The 22,406-nt window shown below is 45.3% G+C and overlaps 1 protein-coding gene across 1 annotated transcript in view; it reads left to right on the top strand.

Annotated features, from left to right (window-relative positions):
• The window catches only part of LOC141092829 (phospholipid scramblase family member 5-like), a 138,545-nt gene that overhangs the window by 34,544 nt on the left and 81,595 nt on the right, over positions 1-22,406 (top strand). The window contains exon 4 of the mRNA XM_073579154.1: positions 13,873-14,093. Within this exon, the coding sequence (XP_073435255.1) occupies positions 13,873-14,093 (221 nt within the window). The remainder of the gene's footprint in view (positions 1-13,872; positions 14,094-22,406) is intronic.

The following is a 22,406-nucleotide window of genomic DNA, read 5'->3' as shown; positions in this document are numbered from 1 at the left end:
GACGATTGGCTTCTGATACAGGGATGTCTCTATTTCATTGTTTTTTAGCTTAATGATGGTGTCCAAAAAATTAATCTCAGTACTGGAGTAGTTGAGTGTTAAATTGATGGTGGGATGAAATTGATTAAACTGTTCGTGGAACGTCTTTAGCTGTTGCTCAGACTCCGTCCAGATGATTAAAATATCATCAATGAAGCGGTAGTAGGCCAGGGGCCTGATGGGGCATGAGGACAAAAAGTCGCTTTCAAGCTTTGCCATGAAAAGATTTGCATACTGTGGAGCCATTTTACTTCCCATAGCTGTGCCAGTCTCCTGTAGATAGCTCCTGTTGTCAAATTCAAAGTAATTGTGGGTGAGGATGAATTTTATAAGTTTCACCACAGCATCAGCATCAGTCCCTGTGTTTTCCATGAAGAATTTGCAGGCATTTAAACCATCTTGGTGTGGGATATTAGAGTACAAAGATTCCACATCCATGGTGGCCAGGATGGTTCCTTCTGGTAGAGGACCTATTGCTGCTAGTTTATTCAATAGGTCAGTTGTGTCCTGAATGTAGCTGGATGTATCCTTCACCAGTGGTTTAAGAATACCCTCTACCCATCCAGATACCTGCTCAGTGAGGGTGCCCACACATGAAATAATTGGTCTTCCTGGATTTCCAGATTTGTGGATTTTGGGAAGCATGTAGAATGTCCCTATTCTTGGAGTCTCTGGTATCAGGTAATCGCCAGCTCTTATGGACTGGTCAGGCAGACAAGAAACCAACTTGTTTAGTTCCTTGTAGTAGTCCTGTTTAGGATCCGACTCCAATTTTCTATAGTAGCGTGTGTCCATAAGTTGCCTGTTTGCTTCCTTCATGTAGTCTGACGTATTCATCATGACTATTGCACCTCCCTTGTCAGCAGGTTTAATGATGATTTCTTTGTTGGTTTTTAAAGACTGTATGGCCTTTCTCTCCTGGGCACTGATGTTGGATGCTTGTCTCCTGTTAGTGTCTATGATTGTGGATTTTATCAAATGTCTGAAGGAGTCTATATATTTATCCAAATGAGGGTTGCGTCCAGGTGGAGGTATCCAGTCTGACCTTTTCCTAGTTGTTCCGATCCCTTTTCCTTCGGTCTGAGTGTTTTCTGAATCTTCTGTATCATTGAAATATTCCCTCAGGCGCAGTCTCCTGAAATACTGTTCCATATCACTGCAGAGTTCAGTTTTATCTAGGGCCTTAGGCTGGTTTCACATTCGCGCTTTTTAAGCGCACGCACGGCCGGGGGTAGCTCCGCCCCCGATCCGGCTCTCTGCCCGGCGTGCCCGCCCCTTCCTTGTAGCGCCGCCTCCTAGCGCACAGCGGCGCCTGCGATCGGCGCACCCTATCTTTAGCATAGGGTGCGCAGATCGTGCGCAGGCCGTGCGCTAGTTGCGCTTTGACCTGCGCTGCGCACTTTTGACGGTGCGCCGTGCGCGCCAAAATCCGAAAAGTTTGATTTTGGCGCGCACGGCGCACCGTCAAAAGTGCGCAGCGCAGGTCAAAGCGCAACTAGCGCACGGCCTGCGCACGATCTGCGCACCCTATGCTAAAGATAGGGTGCGCCGATCGCAGGCGCCGCTGTGCGCTAGGAGGCGGCGCTACAAGGAAGGGGCGGGCACGCCGGGCAGAGAGCCGGATCGGGGGCGGAGCTACCCCCGGCCGTGCGTGCGCTTAAAAAGCGCGAATGTGAAACCAGCCTTAGTGGGACAAAATGAGAGTCCTCTAGAAAGCACGGCCAGTTCCACTTTGTTGGGTTTATAATCTGAGAGATTGATGACACAGTTAGATGCTTTTGTGTCTGGAGTGGAGTGGTTGTCCAAGTTGTCAGGTTTTGGATTTGTTTTGTATCTGTTTGTATAGAGTCCTGAATTGAGACGCAGTCTGTGTAGTTTCTTTTCCTTATTATGAACCAGAAAGGTCCGTAGTTTGTTGTAGTATTGTTGTAATTTTTGCTCTGTGCTTTCTGTAAGTGTTTTCCTCAGAGTTTCAAATTGCCCCTGGACTTTACTCCTTATGCTGTAGCAGACATGTAAAAGGTGGTTTCTTAGTCTCTCAGAAGTCCTGTGACAAAGGTTTTGTGCATAATGGGTATTGTAGGTATGAAGAATTGGGTTTGTAATCCAGAGTCCTTTGGGAATTAGATTCTCCTTTTTGCATTTAGATAAGAAAAAAATGTCGCTGTCCATTTGTGCACGTTTCTTCAGAAGTGGTTTTAGTTCCATAAAGATGCGGTACATTCTGGTATCCTCCATTTTGATACAGGAAAGATGTATATCTTTGTACCGTGTTAGCCAGTAGATAGAAAAATATTCAGGATTGAGAGTCCTCAGTAGTTGATACCTTTTAATGGCTAACTGAAAAGATGGTAACACATTGCAAGCTTTCGAGACTACTCAGGTCTCTGCATCAGGCTAGACTAATACAAAATCTGAAGTCACATTTATGCACAATACAGCCTAGAAAAAATGCAATAGATAAGACAAGTGATGTGAAGCAGAACTATCAATATGGGAGAGGGAGAAACATAAATATAAACATTGGACCAGTTCATAGATAAGGAGTCCGGATGTTTTATGGTCCTCTGATTGGGGTCTAGTTCTGTGTTGTGAAGCCCCCACACGGTTTTAAAAGGAAATTCCTTAATTGATGTAAAAAGACATAAATCCATGCGACACATTCATTCCAGCACTGAGAGTGTCAAAGTTCGTCATAAATTTGTACTCCCAAACTCGTCTCTCTCTCTGAGAATTGAAGATACCTTTCAATACCAGTAATTTCATATCCACGCTGCTGTGATCAGGGATATAGAAATGTTTTGCCACAGGTAGATCCATTCTTTTTTCTCTTATTGTGTGACGATGAGCATTCATCCTTGTTCTAAGCTTTTGCCCTGTCTCCCCTACATACAGACCCCCAGTTGGACATTTAGTACAAATAATTAAGTACACCACATTAGATGTAATGCAGGTGAAAGTACCTGGGATCTTGTAGTCCTGATGTGAGTTGGGGATCTTTATCTTGTCCGTGGTCATAATAAATGGACAGGTTTTACATTTTTTCTGGTTGCAAGGAAAGGTTCCTGCAGCTGTTGGAGAGGACAGGGAGCTTCTGACAATGATGCTTCTTAAATTTGGGGGCTGCCTAAAACACAGCAGTGGGGGGTCTGGAAAAATGGATTTTTTTCAGCAGGTTTAATGATGATTTCTTTGTTGGTTTTTAAAGACTGTATGGCCTTTCTCTCCTGGGCACTCTACATGCTTCCCAAAATCCACAAATCTGGAAATCCAGGAAGACCAATTATTTCATGTGTGGGCACCCTCACTGAGCAGGTATCTGGATGGGTAGAGGGTATTCTTAAACCACTGGTGAAGGATACATCCAGCTACATTCAGGACACAACTGACCTATTGAATAAACTAACAGCAATAGGTCCTCTACCAGAAGGAACCATCCTGGCCACCATGGATGTGGAATCTTTGTACTCTAATATCCCACACCAAGATGGTTTAAATGCCTGCAAATTCTTCATGGAAAACACAGGGACTGATGCTGATGCTGTGGTGAAACTTATAAAATTCATCCTCACCCACAATTACTTTGAATTTGACAACAGGAGCTATCTACAGGAGACTGGCACAGCTATGGGAAGTAAAATGGCTCCACAGTATGCAAATCTTTTCATGGCAAAGCTTGAAAGCGACTTTTTGTCCTCATGCCCCATCAGGCCCCTGGCCTACTACCGCTTCATTGATGATATTTTAATCATCTGGACGGAGTCTGAGCAACAGCTAAAGACGTTCCACAAACAGTTTAATCAATTTCATCCCACCATCAATTTAACACTCAACTACTCCAGTACTGAGATTAATTTTTTGGACACCATCATTAAGCTAAAAAACAATGAAATAGAGACATCCCTGTATCAGAAGCCAATCGACCGTCCAACATACCTTAAATGGGACAGTTTCCATCCAAAACACATAAAGAACTCTATTATCTATAGCCAAGCCATCAGATACAATCGTATATGTTCCAACCCCATGGATAGAGACAAACACCTTGGTCGCCTCAAAAAGACCTTTTTGAATCAGGGTTACCATCCAAGAACAATTGAAAACCAAATTACAAGAGCCACCAGATTGTCAAAGAATCACCTGCTAAATTACAAAGTTAAAGAAGAAAATAACCGAGTGCCTCTAGTAGTCACCTACAATCCAAATCTGGAGGTGCTAAGGGGAGCTGCACGGAAATTACAACCTTTACTACAAAAAGATGCCCGATTAAAATCCATTTTTCCAGACCCCCCACTGCTGTGTTTTAGGCAGCCCCCAAATTTAAGAAGCATCATTGTCAGAAGCTCCCTGTCCTCTCCAACAGCTGCAGGAACCTTTCCTTGCAACCAGAAAAAATGTAAAACCTGTCCATTTATAATGACCACGGACAAGATAAAGATCCCCAACTCACATCAGGACTACAAGATCCCAGGTACTTTCACCTGCATTACATCTAATGTGGTGTACTTAATTATTTGTACTAAATGTCCAACTGGGGGTCTGTATGTGGGGGAGACAGGGCAAAAGCTTAGAACAAGGATGAATGCTCATCGTCACACAATAAGAGAAAAAAGAATGGATCTACCTGTGGCAAAACATTTCTGTATCCCTGATCACAGCAGCGTGGATATGAAATTACTGGTATTGAAAGGTAACTTCAATTCTCAGAGAGAGAGATGAGTTTGGGAGTACAAATTTATGACGAACTTTGACACTCTCAGTGCTGGAATGAATGTGTCGCATGGATTTATGTCTTTTTACATCAATTAAGGAATTTCCTTTTAAAACCGTGTGGGGGCTTCACAACACAGAACTAGACCCCAATCAGAGGACCATAAAACATCCGGACTCCTTATCTATGAACTGGTCCAATGTTTATATTTATGTTTCTCCCTCTCCCATATTGATAGTTCTGCTTCACGTCACTTGTCTTATCTATTGCATTTTTTCTAGGCTGTATTGTGCATAAATATGTGATTTCAGATTTTGTATCAGTCTAGCCTGATGAAGAGACCTGAGTAGTCTCGAAAGCTTGCAATGTGTTACCATCTTTTCAGTTAGCCATTAAAAGGTATCAACTACTGAAGACTCTCAATCCTGAATATTTTTCTCTCACATAGAGTCACTGCCGCCGGCACTCGGAACCGGAGTGTGCGGCTGCACACTTTGGTCACGAGTGCTGGCAGCAGTGTTGGGTATTGATGTGAGAGACTTGTGCGAGTTTCTCGCATCACACTCGCAAATATGACCCCGGCATTAGAGAGGCAAAGTCTCTCAGAAGCAAAAATGGACAGAGGCTCATTAATCTGTGAACAACTTCTAAAATTGTGGAATAATTTCAGAAAAATGTTTCTTAATGTAAAATTGCAAAGACTTTTAATAACCCACCATCTACAATGAATAATATCATCAAAAGATTCAGAAATTCTGGATAAATCCATGTGCACAAGGGACAAGGCCAATGGTCAATTTTGGATGCTCATGATCTACGGGTCCTCAGGTGGCACTGCATTAAAAACAGGCTTGATTCAGTTATGCAAATCACTGCATGGGCACAGGAATACTTCCAGAAATCATTGTCTGTGAACACATTTCACTGTGTAATCCACAAATGCAAGATACAGCTCTATCATAGAAAGAAGAAGCCACATAGCAACACAGTCAAGAAGCGATCCCATCTTCTCTGCGCCAAAGATCACTTAGTAACTATGGCATGGGCTGATTACACATCTTGAATGGCAGTATCAATACGGAGTATGGCTGTCAACAGGACATTATTGACCATACTGTTGTATGGGTCCCGGTGACCAGAAGTAAATAAGAGGGACATGGACCCTGTCCATGTCCCCTGTTATGAATGAGTCACCGAAGGAGGAAAAAACAAAAATACAAGCTAAGTCCAGAAAACTGGAGAGGTTGGTAGCTATCGGATTGCAGACCCCTGATCCTATCCACAACAACTAACAGTAGCCGTGGGGGGTACCTACGATGCCCTAGACCCCTCGATCACAGTCGGAGAACTAAATAGGCCTAAAGAAAGAAAGGGGAAATCTAAACTGCCCCAGAGCATACCCCAAAACAATAGGCAGCCCCCAAAATATAATGACGGTGAAGCAAGATGAAAACACTAACACAGATAGAAAGATAGGTTGAGCAAACGATGGGGCCCAAGCTAACTAAAAAGGACAGGATAGAAAAGCTGCTGTCTGCAATCGATAAAAAACCCTACCAAAAAATGTCCCAACCGTCTGATAGGAAAAACAGGCCCTGAAGTCGCTAGGACTTCAAAATGACTATATCAGCACTCCGGTAAATTCTGAAGACAGAGCAAAGAGACAAACTGATCAGAGACAAAAATGGAACTCAGCACACCCCCAACCGGGGATGGCTGAACTCCAAAAAACAAGGTAAAGAAAGCAAAACTAATAAGTTCAATAGCAGAGCAAAAACTTATCTTTGGGAGGCAGGAGTCAGACTGGTCTCCAAGAATCCAGCAGAGAAATCACCAGCGACTCAGAAGGGTGTCGGCTGCCTTATATCCAGTCAGAAATTCCTGTTACCCAGTCATCATCTACCAGATCAGGTGTTTGGTAATCAGCCTCACTACCTTCCTTCACCAGAAGAGGGAGTTCATCAGACATCGACGGTGAAGGGGAAAATGAACTCACAACAGTCCCCCCTCTTGTGCTTCTGCCCACCATGCCCCAGGGTATAATAATGTAGTGTGCGTTTGCACACTGCCGGTGGCAGCGCACATCCCAGCACAGGGAGCCTTCCTTGCAGCTCAATGAAACAGCTGTGCAGCTCCAAAGGAGTCTCTCTACCTCTTCTGTGATGGGTTGGTGATGGCGTGTACATGATGACGTCATCTCGTACACTCCTGCATATAAATGGGCTTGGGGGAAAGAGTGATGATGAATTGATATTGGACAGGGGACAGCGTATTATATATTGATGAGCGCAAATAATGATTAATTGGGGGTGGGGGAAAGCAAATGATAAATTGAGGATGGGGACAGAAAATGATGACTTGAAAGTGGGGAGTGAAGATAACAAATAATGATGAATTGAGAGTGGGGGCAACAAACGTTTACTTGAGGGTGGGAGGTGGAGGGAGAAAATAATGATGAATTGAGGATGGGGTACAGCAAATGATAATGAATTGAGGGTGGGGGGGAGCAAATGATAATGAATTGATGGTGGGGGTAGGGAGACTAAATAATGATGAATTGAGGGTGGGGTACAGCAAATGATAATGAATTGAGGAGGGGCACAGCAAATATTGCTGAATTGACAATGGGGGATGGGGAGAGCATTTAATGATGAATTAGGGGTGGGGGGCAGTAAATGATCAATTGAAGTTGGGGGATGGGGACAGCAAATGATCAATTAAGGGTGGCGGACAGGAAATGATGACTGTCATGATCCAGGTTGGATTATGACAGATAAACGCACAAGTAACCTTTTTTTTCCCATAAGCTGTGTGCTTGGGGTTAGTTTTGCCCCTGGTGGCCATTAGGGTCATTGCACTGTGGTGGTTTCAGTTCTAGTTTTGCCCCCAGTGGCCGTTAGGGTCATTGCACTCTGGTTACTTTAGTTTAGTGCACGTGATTATAAAGCAGGTGTGATTGCTCTGGCTCTGACCTATAAAAGAGTGTTGGTGATATTTCTCATTTCCAACCACCAAGTCTGGTGGAGGAAAGAACTACAGAGAGGAGTTCCTGGCAGCTCAAGAGAGCTCTGGTGTTATAGCTTCAGGTGGTAGCTGAATTCAGGTGTCGAGCTTCAGGGGTGAAGCTGAATTCTGGTGCTGGACTCTGTTGCTGGGAGCAAGAGTGACAGAGCAAAGCTAAGTGATGTTATCCCTGTTTGTACCTTTCCTTTTGTGTGTTTCAGTGCAGTGGTGGGATTAGTTTCTGCACCGTCCATTTCACTAGAAAGGGCTAGGTGCAGGGTGAGCTAGGGTTTTTAGGTATCCTGCTCGGCGCCAGGTGTGGAACCTGCATAGTGACTGTCAAGAGTGTAGAGACACTGACTCAGGGGAGTGCAGGAGGTCTCCACGTCCCAGTTCCCTATCGCAGGGCCCTCCATTGTATCGGTTTCCCTGGTGTTTCCCTTAATTATTTAAATTCACCCTGCTGGAGACGGTGTATCCAGATACACGTGTAATTCTGAAATTCACCTGCACGTTATATTATTTAAATTCGCCCTGCTGGAGGCGGTGTATCCAGGGTCACGTGTGTCAGAGAAATTCGCCCTGCTGGAGGCGGTGTGTCCAGTCACACGTAACCATCACAATGACTTAAGGGTAGATAGAGCAAATAATGATGAATTGAGGGTGGAGGGGAGGGCAAATGATAATGATCATATCAGCATCATTGGCAGTCAACCCAATAAGGATGGTCCCTAACTCTAGTACCTCACTTCGCTTCATGACATTGGGCCTCAAAATAGACTGGGGTACAGCAAGACCCAGTCCTAACTGTTGAAACAATTGCTTGTGCAAGGCTTTATAGACAAAATGCAGAGCCCAAAAAGAAGGAGCCACACCCCATATTTGTTCAAAGTACAAAACACTGAAGCAAATCCAAAGAAATAAGCAGGAATACACGTTGGTGTAAGTATAATATGTAGGTTGCACATTCACACTGTAGATATTAACAGACAGAACCTAGAATAAAAACCATATGAGCAAATACAGGACACTGCAGTAAGTAAACAGTGCAGGGTATTTGCTGATTTTCTTTTTATCCTAGATTCTGTCTGTAATAGTCCACAGTGTAAATGTGAACTATACAATGCCCCATCGACTAGGCTCAAAGCTATTCGCATATTAAAAACGGAAAATAAAAATAGTTTTTTAATACACATGTTGATGAATTATACAGTGGAAAGGGCTTCATTGGCACTGTATTTTTAAAGGAATAAACACATGCTGGTATATTGTAGGGTATGAGGGACCTGCCAACTTCCCTTTAATAAAACCATCCGCTTGCCATGCAAAAAAGAAGCTCTCACACAGCTCTTTTATCTTAAAAGTAAACATGATACAGTTAGAGTTGAACAAAACCCTTTGAGCATCCTTGGTCCAAGTCAGTGCTCTCTGGCCATAGACAAGAGCCCGGTGAATATCCTGAATTTCAGGGTCTTGTTGTGCTGTGTTTCATTCACAGGCACGGCATGACTTTATCTGTGCGGCATGCGGTGCATAGGTAACATCTTGCCATCCTGGCTAGCCGTAAGATGAGCCTGGAATCCCAGAGGTTAGAAATTTCGCACAGTTCCTGTCCATGGACAGAGAGCACTGACCTGGACCATGGACCAAGGTTGCATGAAGTAATCATCTTGGAGAATGGCAAAACATGCAAAATAGTTTTTAATCAAATTTCTCAGGTTTTGTTTAATTACTAAAATAAAGAAGAAAAAATAGTGAGTTTGATATCGCCGTAACCATACTGACCTGGAGAACAATACTGCCAGGTCATTTTTACTGCACAATGATCACCGTAAGAACAAGAGCCAGAACACATTTGCAGATTTATTTTTTTTGCTAATTTCCCTGCACTTGGAATTTACATAAATTTTTTCCAGTATTTTTTATGGTAAATCAAATGGTGTCATTCAAAAGTGCAAATTGTCCAGCAAAAAACAAGACCGCATATGGTTATGTTGGCGCAAAAGTAAAAAACTTAGGGCTCTTCGAGAAAGGAAAGGAAAAAACGAAAACACAAAAATGAAAAATTATCTGGTCCTTAAGGGGTTAAACATGTCTTTAGTATAATATATATATATATATAGTATGAGGGTCCCAAACCAATGCTGTACTTTAAAGTATCAAACCCTTCTGGTTTAGAAAGTAAAAGTCCATGATTCAGATATGCTTAGAATTTCCTGGATACATTCATGGCATAGAATACATAATGACTATACGTGTGCACAATGCCCCATCCCTCCCATCCTCCTTCATGTACAGTTCTCTATAGTATGTACAATGGATTCAAGCTTGGCACCCTAGAGAACATTAAATTGACTTTAAATGAGAGCATTTTTGGATCACTGTGCATAGCTACGTATTACAAAGAGCCGACACCATTTACTCAGGCATTTTTATGATATTTCACTCTTGCAATGATGCGAGTTGTATTTACAGAAAACTACCACCAATTAGCTGGCAGATTTTTGGAAAGAACATGAAAGGGATAATGTACATGACGAGAATGCGATGTAACAAAAGGGCATTTTGTCTTAGATTCAATTAAGACTTGTGTCTTAGTAGGAGACAAGTATTAAGAAACATAGCGAAAGGTCCCCACAGGAGAAGAGGCCCAGCTTGGATCTGACTCCATGCAGATAATCATGCCTACGGCTAGATAAACTTTGAAGCCTTCAGATTTTTCTTTGTGAGGGCTGAGGATATGTAATGGTTTTCTTGCAAAAACAGCACAAAATGAAAAAAAAATAGGAATTGGGGAGGTTGGTAAAAAAAATCATGCTTGATCGATCACTGTGGGATATATGCCTTGTATTTACCGTAATATAAAATTCACTGATCCCTCAGGCTTTTTCAATGCTCTGCTCATCTCTTACACTTGCCTTTTTTTTATTTAGCTGCTAATTGTAAATTGTAAGGATGAAATAATCACACCACAGAAAAAATGACAATGGCAGTCACATGCACTATTAAATATAGAAGGAATGAATGACAGATACAAGATTGACAGACAGACATACAGGAGGTATATACTGTTGGTGAGAGAGTGATAGACAGATAAATAGATAGACATCTGAATAGATCGATCGATAGATAGACATCTGAATAGATATATAGATAGGGCAGCATGGTGGCTCAGTGGTTAGCATTGCAGCGCTTGAGTCCTGGGTTCAAATCCCACCAAGGACAACATCTGCAAGGAGTTTGTATGTTCTCCCCGTGTTTGCGTGGGTTTCTTCCGGGTACTCTGGTTTCCTCCCACATTCCAAAGACATACTGATAGGGAATTTAGATTGTGAGCCCCATCGGGGACAGTGATGATAATGTGTGCAAACTGTAAAGTGCTGCGCAATATGTTAGCGCTATACAAAAATAAAGATTATTATATTGATAGACAGATAGATAGATAGATAGATAGATAGATAGATAGATAGATAGTAGGGATGATCAGACCAGTGAATGTTTTGGTTTGTCGGGTTCAGACGAACTAGAGTTAAAAGTTCGGTTTGGTATACAAACTTGACCCCAAACTTGACTCCGAACCAGAACCCAGTACAGATCAATGGGAACCCAAACTTTCATGAGTTAAAATGGCTGTAAAATGGTCACAGTAAGGGCTATAGTGCTGCAAAAGGAAGCTAAATTGGGGTAAGAGCAGGACAATTGCCATGTAAACAAATTTGGGTAGGGAAATGACTTTTAATAACAGAATACAAAATAATTAAAAGACTATAATCTTGAACCAGGAGGCAGAGGTCCCATTGGAAGATGAGGTTGAGGAGGAGCTGAAGGTGGCAGTGTCGGTGGAAGAGGCATAGGAGGAAGTATCCAACACTGTTTTTGTTTTTTCATTGATTCTTTTGGGGAGTACTCTGAAAACAGACACTGTAATAATATCCTGGTCACCCTCTCTCTCTGTACACAGACCGTGTAATACACTGCACTTTTTTGGGTTGAAAACGATGAGGAAAGCTTCAAATGAGGGACGTGGCTAGGTGGCTGTGTTGCTGTGGTGATGGAGCTGCTGCTGCAGGGAGAGAGAGGTCGGGGTCGATCTGTGCCTGCTACGCACCCAAATGAAACCCTTGTCTTTGGTGCATGCAGGTGACAGGACATTTTGTGTAATGTTATCGTCCCAAGTTCCTCTGAGTGAATAGTGAGGACAGAACAAGTAGACGTGGTTTTAGATTAGCTGAGAATGCCTTCAGTTCGGAAGCACGCACCACTCATGGGTATGGATCTGTTATATAGGTTGGAGCATTGGGACACGCATTTCAATGATCTCAGGGGCACTACCGCTCTGGGGTCTTAGTCTCAAAGATGTATAGGTGTGAATCATTAAAATATATGTTCCAGTAGTGTTTAGGAAGCGCACACCGTTCTGAGATGTTGAGCTGGGTGTTGTGTAGATTGGTGCATTGAATAAGTATTGATTAGTGATGAGCGAGTATACTCATTGCACGGGTTTTCCCGAGCATGCTCGGGTGATCTCTGAGTATTTGGAAGTGCTTGGAGATTTATTTTCTGTTGCTGCAGCTGCATGATTTGCGGCTACTTGACAGCCTTAATACATTTGGGAATTCCTAACAAACAGGCAATCCCCACATGTATTCCGGCTGTCAAATAGCCGCAAATCATGCAGCTGCGGTGACAGAAACTAAATCTCCGAGCACTTCCAAATTCTGGGAGGCCACCCGAACATGCTTGGGAGACCCAAGCAACGAGTATACTCGCTCATCACAGGATTGCATTTTTAAATTATATGGAGTCACTGTATTATTCTAATGTGTTCCATGGTGCATATAGTGTATTCATATATTTTATTGTTTTAAAGCTTTCTGAGTGTGTTGAAGTTTTACATTTATAAGTACAGTAAAAACTTTTAGAATTATTTTTATGGCGAGAAAAAAATTAATACATTCAAACAATTCAAAGAATAAATCTGACTGTAAATATTATATATATAATTGCCTTAAATTGTCCGACATCCACTTCCACCTGGATGTCCCCGAATCCCACAATCCACCGCACCGTACCGGAAGTACGCCAACCGCCATATTGGAATACACAAGTGATGTTTATTCCAATATGGCACCCACTGGTGGTACCAGGCCCTTCCATAGTACCACCAGCGGGACACCGTCAGAACTCCCCCGCCGCCGGACCCTCCCGCCGCCGTTGGACCCGCCGCTGCTTGACCCGCCGCTTCTGCACCCTCCACCACCGGACGCGCTGCTGCTGCCTGCCCACCCACCTCCGTGCAGTCACAGCCGGCAGGAAAGACCGCGGCTTGCGGACTGGGCTGGAGATGAGGTGCGGGCGCCCTCTGGTGGCATCGCACCCCATCTCCAGCACCGGCTGCAAGCCGCGGTCTTTCCTGCCGGCTGCCGGCTGCCGCCGCCAGGACCCCCCCACGGACCCGCCACTGCCAACGAGGGAGTATAATGAGGGGGGTATCACACACACATGTCCATACACACACATGTACGCACACTCACACACACATGTACTCACATGCACACACGTACTCACATATACACACACCCACACATACTCCCATCTCCTGCACAGGCCGTAAACCACCCTCTTTCCTGCTGACTGTGACTGCACGGAGGTGGGTCGGCAGGCAGCACACGCACATACTCACACACACACACCCACATGTACTCACACACAAGTACACACACACATGTGCACAGATGCACACACATGTACACACACACACACACACATGTACTCACACGCACACACATGTACTCACACACACACACATACTCACACACACACGTACTCACACACGTACTCACACACACACACTTCCCTCCCGATGTGATAGGATCGGGCACACCTCTAGCATTAATATAAATGTTCCCTGTACTGTTTGCATGTCTTGTATGCTTCTTCTGATTTTTTTTGCAGTAAAATGGTAGAACAGTTTTCCAACAACATATGACGACGATTGCCACAATGACAATTAATAGCAATGAAGAGAGTAGAAATCAGACAAAATGTTGCCATTACACTACTTTGTCCATCACTTGGTATGTGGCATATTTTCATATCATCTTCATTTTTCTTACTAGTTTTTCTTGGAACTGAGAAGAGCAACAAATATGAAATAAAAGATAACTTTGGACAAAGACTTTATTTTGCAATAGAGGAAAATATCTACCTCAATAAAAACTTATGTGGACCACTGCGGCCTTTCAGCATGCACATTACAAATAACACAGGCCAGGAAGTAATCACAGTAATTAGGCCCCTGAGGTGCATTACTTGCTGCTTTCCCTGCTACTTGCAAGAGGTTAGTGACTTTGCGTTGATCGCTTCTTAATATTATTGCCTTTTTGTGATGAGTTGCATATGTTCACTGGTAAACCTTTGTAAATGTCATAGCAAGGATACAAATAGCTTCAATATATATTTAATGTAAAGAAAAAAAATGTGCAGTCTGTTTACTACCTGATTTGACTTCAACATATTTAAACTATATAAGGAAGCCAGACATGCACCAAGGAACTCTGTGTCCATATGATTGGGAGTTATGATATGGTGCTGGTAAATGGGTAGTCCCACGACTAGAGTTGAGCGAAACGGGTAGAAAAATTTCAAAAGTCGCCGACTTTTGGCAAAGTCGGGTTTCATGAAACGAAACCCGACCCTAGGATGAGGTCGGCCACGAGGTCGGCGACTTACGCGCCAAAGTCACGTTTCAAAAGTTTGTTTTGCGCTCTTTCAGCCAATCAGGATCCACGGACACTGTGGGCAACGTGATGACATAGGCAGGGGTCACCACCATCTTTCAGAAGGGCATGCAAGTGATTGGCTTGCTTTGGTGGGCGTCACAGGGGGTATAAAAGGGCATGCACGCCGACCGCCATCTTACTTCTGCCGATCTCAGTATAGGGAGAGGTTGCTGCTGATTCTGTAGGGAGAGCGTTAGGCAGGGAAGAAGACAAAAAAACTGCTTCTGCTGCTAGCGATTTGGCCTGCACAACACACCAGTCACTGTGTGTGCAGTGCAAGGGGAGGCTATATAGTGGTGTATCAGTGGTGTTGGTTGTTGGGCTGCCTTCTAAGGCTTCCTGACATTCCTGCATTGCTGTTTACCCACTGCTCCGAAAACTGCTTTTTTAAAAGCAATCCCAATTTTTTTTTTTGTCCTGCTGAGAAGAAAAAATAACTGCTTCTGCTGCTAGCAATTTGGCCTGCACAACACACCAGTCACTGTGTGTGCAGTGCAAGGGGAGGCTATATTGTGGTGTATCAGTGGTGTTGGTTGTTGGGCTGCCTTTTAAGGCTTCCTGACAGGCTGGCATTGCTGTTTACCCACTGCTCTGCAAACTGCTTTTTTAAAAGCAATCCAATCTCCCTTATCCTCTAGTCACTTTTGTCACAGCTGTGCCATCGAGCCGGTCACATAGCGCTCAGATATTCATTGGGCCTCACACAATCCAAAAGTGTCCAGTGTCCAAAACTGTGTGCAGAGATTCAAAATCTCCCTTATCCTCTAGTCACTTTTGTCACAGCTGTGCCATCGAGCCTGTCACATAGCGCTCAGATATTCATTGGGCCTCACACAATCCAAAAGTGTCCAGTGTCCACAAGTGTGTGCAGAGATTCAAAATCTCCCTTATCCTCTAGTCACTTTTGTCACAGCTGTGCCATCGAGCCTGTCACATAGCGCTCAGATATTCATTGGGCCTCACACAATCCAAAAGTGTCCAGTGTCCAAAAGTGTGTGCAGAGTTTCAAAATCTCCTTTATCCTCTAGTCACTTTTGTCACAGCTGTGCCATCGAGCCTGTCACATAGCGCTCAGATATTCATTGGGCCTCACACAATCCAAAAGTGTCCAGTGTCCAAAAGTGTGTGCAGAGATTCAAAATCTCCCTTATCCTCTAGTCACTTTTGTCACAGCTGTGCCATCGAGCCTGTCACATAGCGCTCAGATATTCATTGGGCCTCACACAATCCAAAAGTGTCCAGTGTCCAAAAGTGTGTGCAGAGATTCAAAATCTCCCTTATCCTCTAGTCACTTTTGTCACAGCTGTGCCATCGAGCCTGTCACATAGCGCTCAGATATTCATTGGGCCTCACACAATCCAAAAGTGTCCAGTGTCCAAAAGTGTGTGCAGAGTTTCAAAATCTCCTTTATCCTCTAGTCACTTTTGTCACAGCTGTGCCATCGAGCCTGTCACATAGCGCTCAGATATTCATTGGGCCTCACACAATCCTAAAGTGTCCAGTGTCCAAAAGTGTGTGCAGAGATTCAAAATCTCCCTTATCCTCTAGTCACTTTTGTCACAGCTGTGCCATCGAGCCTGTCACATAGCGCTCAGATATTCATTGGGCCTCACACAATCCAAAAGTGTCCAGTGTCCAAAAGTGTGTGCAGAGATTCAAAATCTCCCTTATCCTCTAGTCACTTTTGTCACAGCTGTGCCATCGAGCCTGTCACATAGCGCTCAGATATTCATTGGGCCTCACACAATCCAAAAGTGTCCAGTGTCCAAAAGTGTGTGCAGAGATTCAAAATCTCCCTTATCCTCTAGTCACTTTTGTCACAGCTGTGCCATCGAGCCTGTCACATAGCGCTCAGATATTCATTGGGCCTCACACAATCCAAAAGTGTACAGTGTCCACAAGTGTGTGCAGAGATTCAAAATCTCCCTTATCCTCTAGTCACTTTTGTCACAGCTGTGCCATCGAGCCTGTCACATAGCGCTCAGATATTCATTGGGCCTCACACAATCCAAAAGTGTCCAGTGTCCAAAAGTGTGTTCAGAGATTCAAAATCTCCTTTATCCTCTAGTCACAGCTGTGCCATCGAGCCTGTCACATAGCGCTCAGATATTCATTGGGCCTCACACAATCCAAAAGTGTCCAGTGTCCAAAACTGTGTGCAGAGATTCAAAATCTCCCTTATCCTCTAGTCACTTTTGTCACAGCTGTGCCATCGAGCCTGTCACATAGCTCTCAGATATTCATTGGGCCTCACACAATCCAAAAGTGTCCAGTGTCCACAAGTGTGTGCAGAGATTCAAAATCTCCCTTATCCTCTAGTCACTTTTGTCACAGCTGTGCCATCGAGCCTGTCACATAGCGCTCAGATATTCATTGGGCCTCACACAATCCAAAAGTGTCCAGTGTCCAAAAGTGTGTGCAGAGTTTCAAAATCTCCTTTATCCTCTAGTCACTTTTGTCACAGCTGTGCCATCGAGCCTGTCACATAGCGCTCAGATATTCATTGGGCCTCACACAATCCAAAAGTGTCCAGTGTCCAAAAGTGTGTGCAGAGATTCAAAATCTCCCTTATCCTCTAGTCACTTTTGTCACAGCTGTGCCATCGAGCCTGTCACATAGCGCTCAGATATTCATTGGGCCTCACACAATCCAAAAGTGTCCAGTGTCCAAAAATGTGTGCAGAGATTCAAAATCTCCCTTATCCTCTAGTCACTTTTGTCACAGCTGTGCCATCGAGCCTGTCACATAGCGCTCAGATATTCATTGGGCCTCACACAATCCAAAAGTGTCCAGTGTCCAAAAGTGTGTGCAGAGATTCAAAATCTCCCTTATCCTCTAGTCACAGCTGTGCCATCGAGCCTGTCACATAGCGCTCAGATATTCATTGGGCCTCACACAATCCAAAAGTGTCCAGTGTCCAAAAGTGTGTTCAGAGATTCAAAATCTCCTTTATCCTCTAGTCACAGCTGTGCCATCGAGCCTGTCACATAGCGCTCAGATATTCATTGGGCCTCACACAATCCAAAAGTGTCCAGTGTCCAAAAGTGTGTGCAGAGATTCAAAATCTCCCTTATCCTCTAGTCACTTTTGTCACAGCTGTGCCATCGAGCCTGTCACATAGCGCTCAGATATTCATTGGGCCTCACACAATCCAAAAGTGTCCAGTGTCCAAAAGTGTGTGCAGAGATTCAAAATCTCCCTTATCCTCTAGTCACTTTTGTCACAGCTGTGCCATCGAGCCTGTCACATAGCGCTCAGATATTCATTGGGCCTCACACAATCCAAAAGTGTCCAGTGTCCACAAGTGTCTGCAGAAATTCAAAATCTCCCCTGTCCTATAGACACCTTGTACCTTGTTTTACATTACTATATAGTTTGTTGGATTTTGTCTACATTTCTACCAAAAATGAGGAAGGCTGGTGGAAGAGGCCGTGGAATTGGGCGGGGGTTGGCAGCTGGTAATGATGGTGTTGGTGGTGGATCTGATGGTAGTGACAAGAGCAAAATAGGACCGAATGCAGGAGGTGTTGAGCCTGCGTCATCATCTGGCTCCATAAGGCTTCGAAGGCTTAGTTTTCTAGGAGTTGGCAAACCGCTTTTAAAGCCAGAGCATCAGGAAAAAGTTTTGTCTTACATTGCTGACTCAGCCTCCAGCTCTATCGCCTCCTCTTCTTCAGTTGTAAAAAGTAAAAGCACTGAGTCGTCATTGGAGGCTCATGTTCATGAACCACACCTTTCCTTGTGTCCTTCACCCCAACCAAGATTGAAGGATGACGCAGGCCATACAACTGATTACTCCATGGAGCTGTTTTCATATACCATGCCTGGATTATCAAGTGAAATGGTGAATTACCCAGGCCAAGATGAATCTGACATGGAGTGCACTGATGCACTGATCATCTCTCGCCTTGACTACTGCAACCTCATGCTCTGTGGCCTCCCCTCAAACACTCTCGCACCCCTCCAATCTATTCTAAACTCTGCTGCCCGACTAATCCACCTGTCCCCCCTCTATTCCCCAGCTTCTCCCCTCTGTCAATCCCTTCACTGGCTCCCAATTGCCCAGAGACTCCATTACAAAACCCTAACCATGACATACAAAGCCATCCACAACTTGTCTCCTCCATACATCTGTGACCTCGTCTCCCGGTACTTTCCTGCACGCAACCTCCGATCCTCACAAGATCTCCTTCTCTACTCCCCTCTTATCTCCTCTTCCCACAATCGCATACAAGATTTCTCTCGCGCATCACCCCTACTCTGGAACTCTCTACCACAACATATCAGACTCTCACCTACCATCGAAACCTTCAAAAAGAGACTGAAGACCCACCTCTTCCGACAAGCCTATAACCTGCAGTAACCACCGATCGACCAAACCGCTGCACGACCAGCTCTACCCTCGCCTACTGTATTATCACCCATCCCTTGAAGATTGTGAGCCCTCGCGGGCAGGGTCCTCTCTCCTCCTGTACCAGTTATGACTTGTATTGTTTAAGATTATTGTACTTGTTTTTATGTATACCCCTCCTCACATGTAAAGCGCCATGGAATAAATGGCGCTATAACAATAAATAATAATAATAATAATGCACAGCCGCTGATGGATGATTCTGCTGGTACATTCACTCAGAGCACTACATTGTCCTCGCAGTGTACAGAGCCAGATTCTGACCCTGATGAGACTCAGGTGCCCCTTCCCGCACACTATACCACCATACACGGTGACACAGAGGAAGGTGCACATGACATAGAAGAGGAGGTGATGGATGACCCAGTTGTTGACCCAGATTGGCATCCATTGGGGGAAGAGGGTGCTGCTTCCAATAGCTCAGATGAGGAGCATCCACAGCAGACATCGACATCGCAACAGCTGTTATCTGGCAGGCCCAGAGCACTCCAAAGACAGGTTCCAAACATCAAAAGAGTTGCTAGACAGCTTGTCCAGAGAGTCAAAAGATCACAGCATGCTAGGCCGCAAAATGTCTGCCAAAGTAGGAAGAGTGCAGTGTGGCACTTTTCTGAACAAAATCCTCATGATCAGGCCAAGGTTATCTGTAAGAAGTGCGCAAAGACCTTTAGCCGAGGGAAAAATCTGAAAAATTTGAATACCAGTTGCATGCTTAGACATTTAACCAGCATGCACTTGCAAGCGTGGACACAACACCAAACCTCAAGTGCCACATGTGCAACTGATCACAACGAAGGTAGTCAGCAACGCTACATTGTTTCCCCCACTGTAAGCCCACCGGTTAGCACAGCAGCAAATGTTGAGGTGTCGTTGCAAGGCCACAGCAGTCAGGGAATCCCACTGTTATATCAACGAAAGACTGATTCTAGGCCATCAGAAAGAACACCAACTCCATCACCATCATCAACCCTCTCTCAGTCTGCCCTGTCCACCGCTACTTCCACCATATGCAGCTCTCAAGTCCAGCTCACCCTCCCAGACACTATGAGTAGGTCAAGAAAGTACTCAGTCTCTCATCCGTGTACACTGGGTTTGAACGCCCACATTGCCAAACTAATCTCGTTTGAGATGATGCCCTTTCGGTTGGTGGAAAGCACAGCTTTCCGCGAACTCATGGCCTATGCAGTACCACGCTATGACCTACCCAGTCGCCACTTCTTCTCTCGCAAAGCCATCCCAGCCCTCCACCATCATGTGAAAGACCGCATTGTCCATGCACTCAAGCAGTCAGTGAGCGGAAAGGTGCACCTCACAACTGATGCATGGTCCGGTCGGCATGGCCAGGGCCGTTACATGTCCATCACTGCGCACTGGGTTAATGTGGTGGATGCAGGGTCCACAGGGGACAGCGGTGGTGGGACAGTGCTGCCTAGCCCACGGTATAGGAAACAGTTGGCTGTAGGCGTTCGACCCTCCTCCTCCTCCTCCTCCAGAAGCGAAAGCTCGTCCACAGAGCGCAGTCGTACGAGCACTCCATCTGCAGCTGCCACTGTTGCACACGATGTGTCCCCCTATCGAGCAGCTAGTGGAAAGCGTCAGCAGGCTGTGTTGCAGATGATGTGTTTGGGCATCAGACACACCGCCGAGGTGCTGGCCGAGTACTTGAAGCGACAAACTGAGTCATGGCTGGGCAGTGTACATCTTGAGGCAGGCAAGGTAGTTAGTGATAACGGCCGTAATTTTGTGGCAGACATAGCCCTTTCAAAACTCAGCCATATACCTTGCTTGGCTCACACCTTGAACCTGGTGGTGCAGTGCTTCCTCAAAAATTATCCGGAGTTAACAGCCCTGCTCCAGAAGGTGCGAAGACTGTGCGCACATCCGCCGGTCGCCTGTACACTCCGTTCGTATGCAGAAGCTGCAGCGATTGCTCCACCTTCCCAACCACCGCCTCATTATCGACATTGCAACAAGGTGGAACTCCACCCTGCACATGGTGGAGCGGCTGTGCGAGCAGAGGCAGGCCATAATGCATTTGTGGGAGGATACACGGCCAGGCACTTTGAGAGCAGACATGGAGTTGACAGGTGTGCAGTGGTCGAAGCTGAAAGACCTCTGTAAAGTCCTTCAGTGTTTTGAGGAATGCACACGGCTGGTAAGCGCAGACGACGCCATCCTAAGCATGAGCATCCCACTTATGCGTCTGCTCATGCAAACTTTGACGCACCTTAAGGAGCAGGCGTCTGCAGCCAATGTTGATGAGGAGGAAGAGGAGGAGGGAATCCTTGATGACATTCAGCCATTGTCTGCTCAGGGACCTCTCCTGGACGAGGTGGAGGAAGAAGAGGAGGGGGAGGAGGGTGATGGGGATGATTACTTAGGGGAGGAGGATGCATCTCGTGGGGCAAGTGAAAATGTTGGCGTGGCAAGGTCTGGTACAGGGTTTGTGCGTGACTGGAGGGATGTGGATTTGCCAGAAAGTGCTCCTCCAACCAGCACTCGCAGTGCATCATTGACACCGGGAACATTGGCCCACATGTCAGATTATACCTTGCAGATCCTAAAAAGGGACCCACGCATTGCCAAAATGATGAACGATGACGACTACTGGTTGGCCAGCATCCTGGATCCACGCTATAAAGGCAAATTACAAAACATCATGAAACAGGAGAACCTTGACCTAATATTGGCTAATAAACAAGCAACTCTGGTAAATCAGTTGCTTGAGGCATTCCCAGCACACAGCAGCGGTGATGGTTCTCACACGAGCCGTACGGGCCGGGGGCAGCTTGGCAGAGGTGTTCGTGGTGCACACAGCAGAAGTGGCGTTGGAGACAGGGGTTTCATGACAATGTTGTGGACTGATTTTTCAAGTACCGCTCACACAACTGGTAATACTGCATCGATGGAAAGTGACAGGAGACAGCAGTTGTCAACTACGGTTACAAACTACTTTTCCTCCCATATCGATGTTCTCCCACACAGGTCATTCCCCTTTGACTATTGGGCCGCTAAACTGGACACCTGGCCTGAATTGGCACAATATGCCTTACAGGAGCTCGCTTGCCCAGCTGCAAGTGTGCTATCGGAAAGAGTCTTCAGTGCAGCTGGATCAATCCTGACAGAAAAAAGGACCCGTCTGTCAACCCAAAATGTGGATGATCTAACCTTCATTAAAATGAACCACGCATGGGTTTCCAAGGATTTTGTCCCACCTTCCTCTGATGACACATAGGGTGACAGAAAAATGTCTTGCTTTGGTCCACCTCTTCCTGGGACTTGACCTATTTCACCTTTTGCATCAGCTGAATGTCCAACATCAACATATGCCACTTTCTAAAACTCCCTAACTGTGCTGCCTCCCCCCCATGGCCGGGGTCACCACCTAGCGCATGACACCGTGCGAGTGCCGTTGCCCTGGACAGGTGGGTAGGCCGACTCTTGGGCGCGGGCACTGGTA

Source organism: Dendrobates tinctorius, unplaced genomic scaffold (assembly GCF_039654945.1).
Source record: "Dendrobates tinctorius isolate UK_male_01 unplaced genomic scaffold, ASM3965494v1 ptg000060l, whole genome shotgun sequence".
Classification (NCBI taxonomy): Eukaryota; Metazoa; Chordata; class Amphibia; order Anura; family Dendrobatidae; genus Dendrobates; species Dendrobates tinctorius.
The sequence above is the reverse complement of the archived record's forward strand: the minus strand, read 5'-3'. Positions and strand labels throughout refer to the sequence as shown.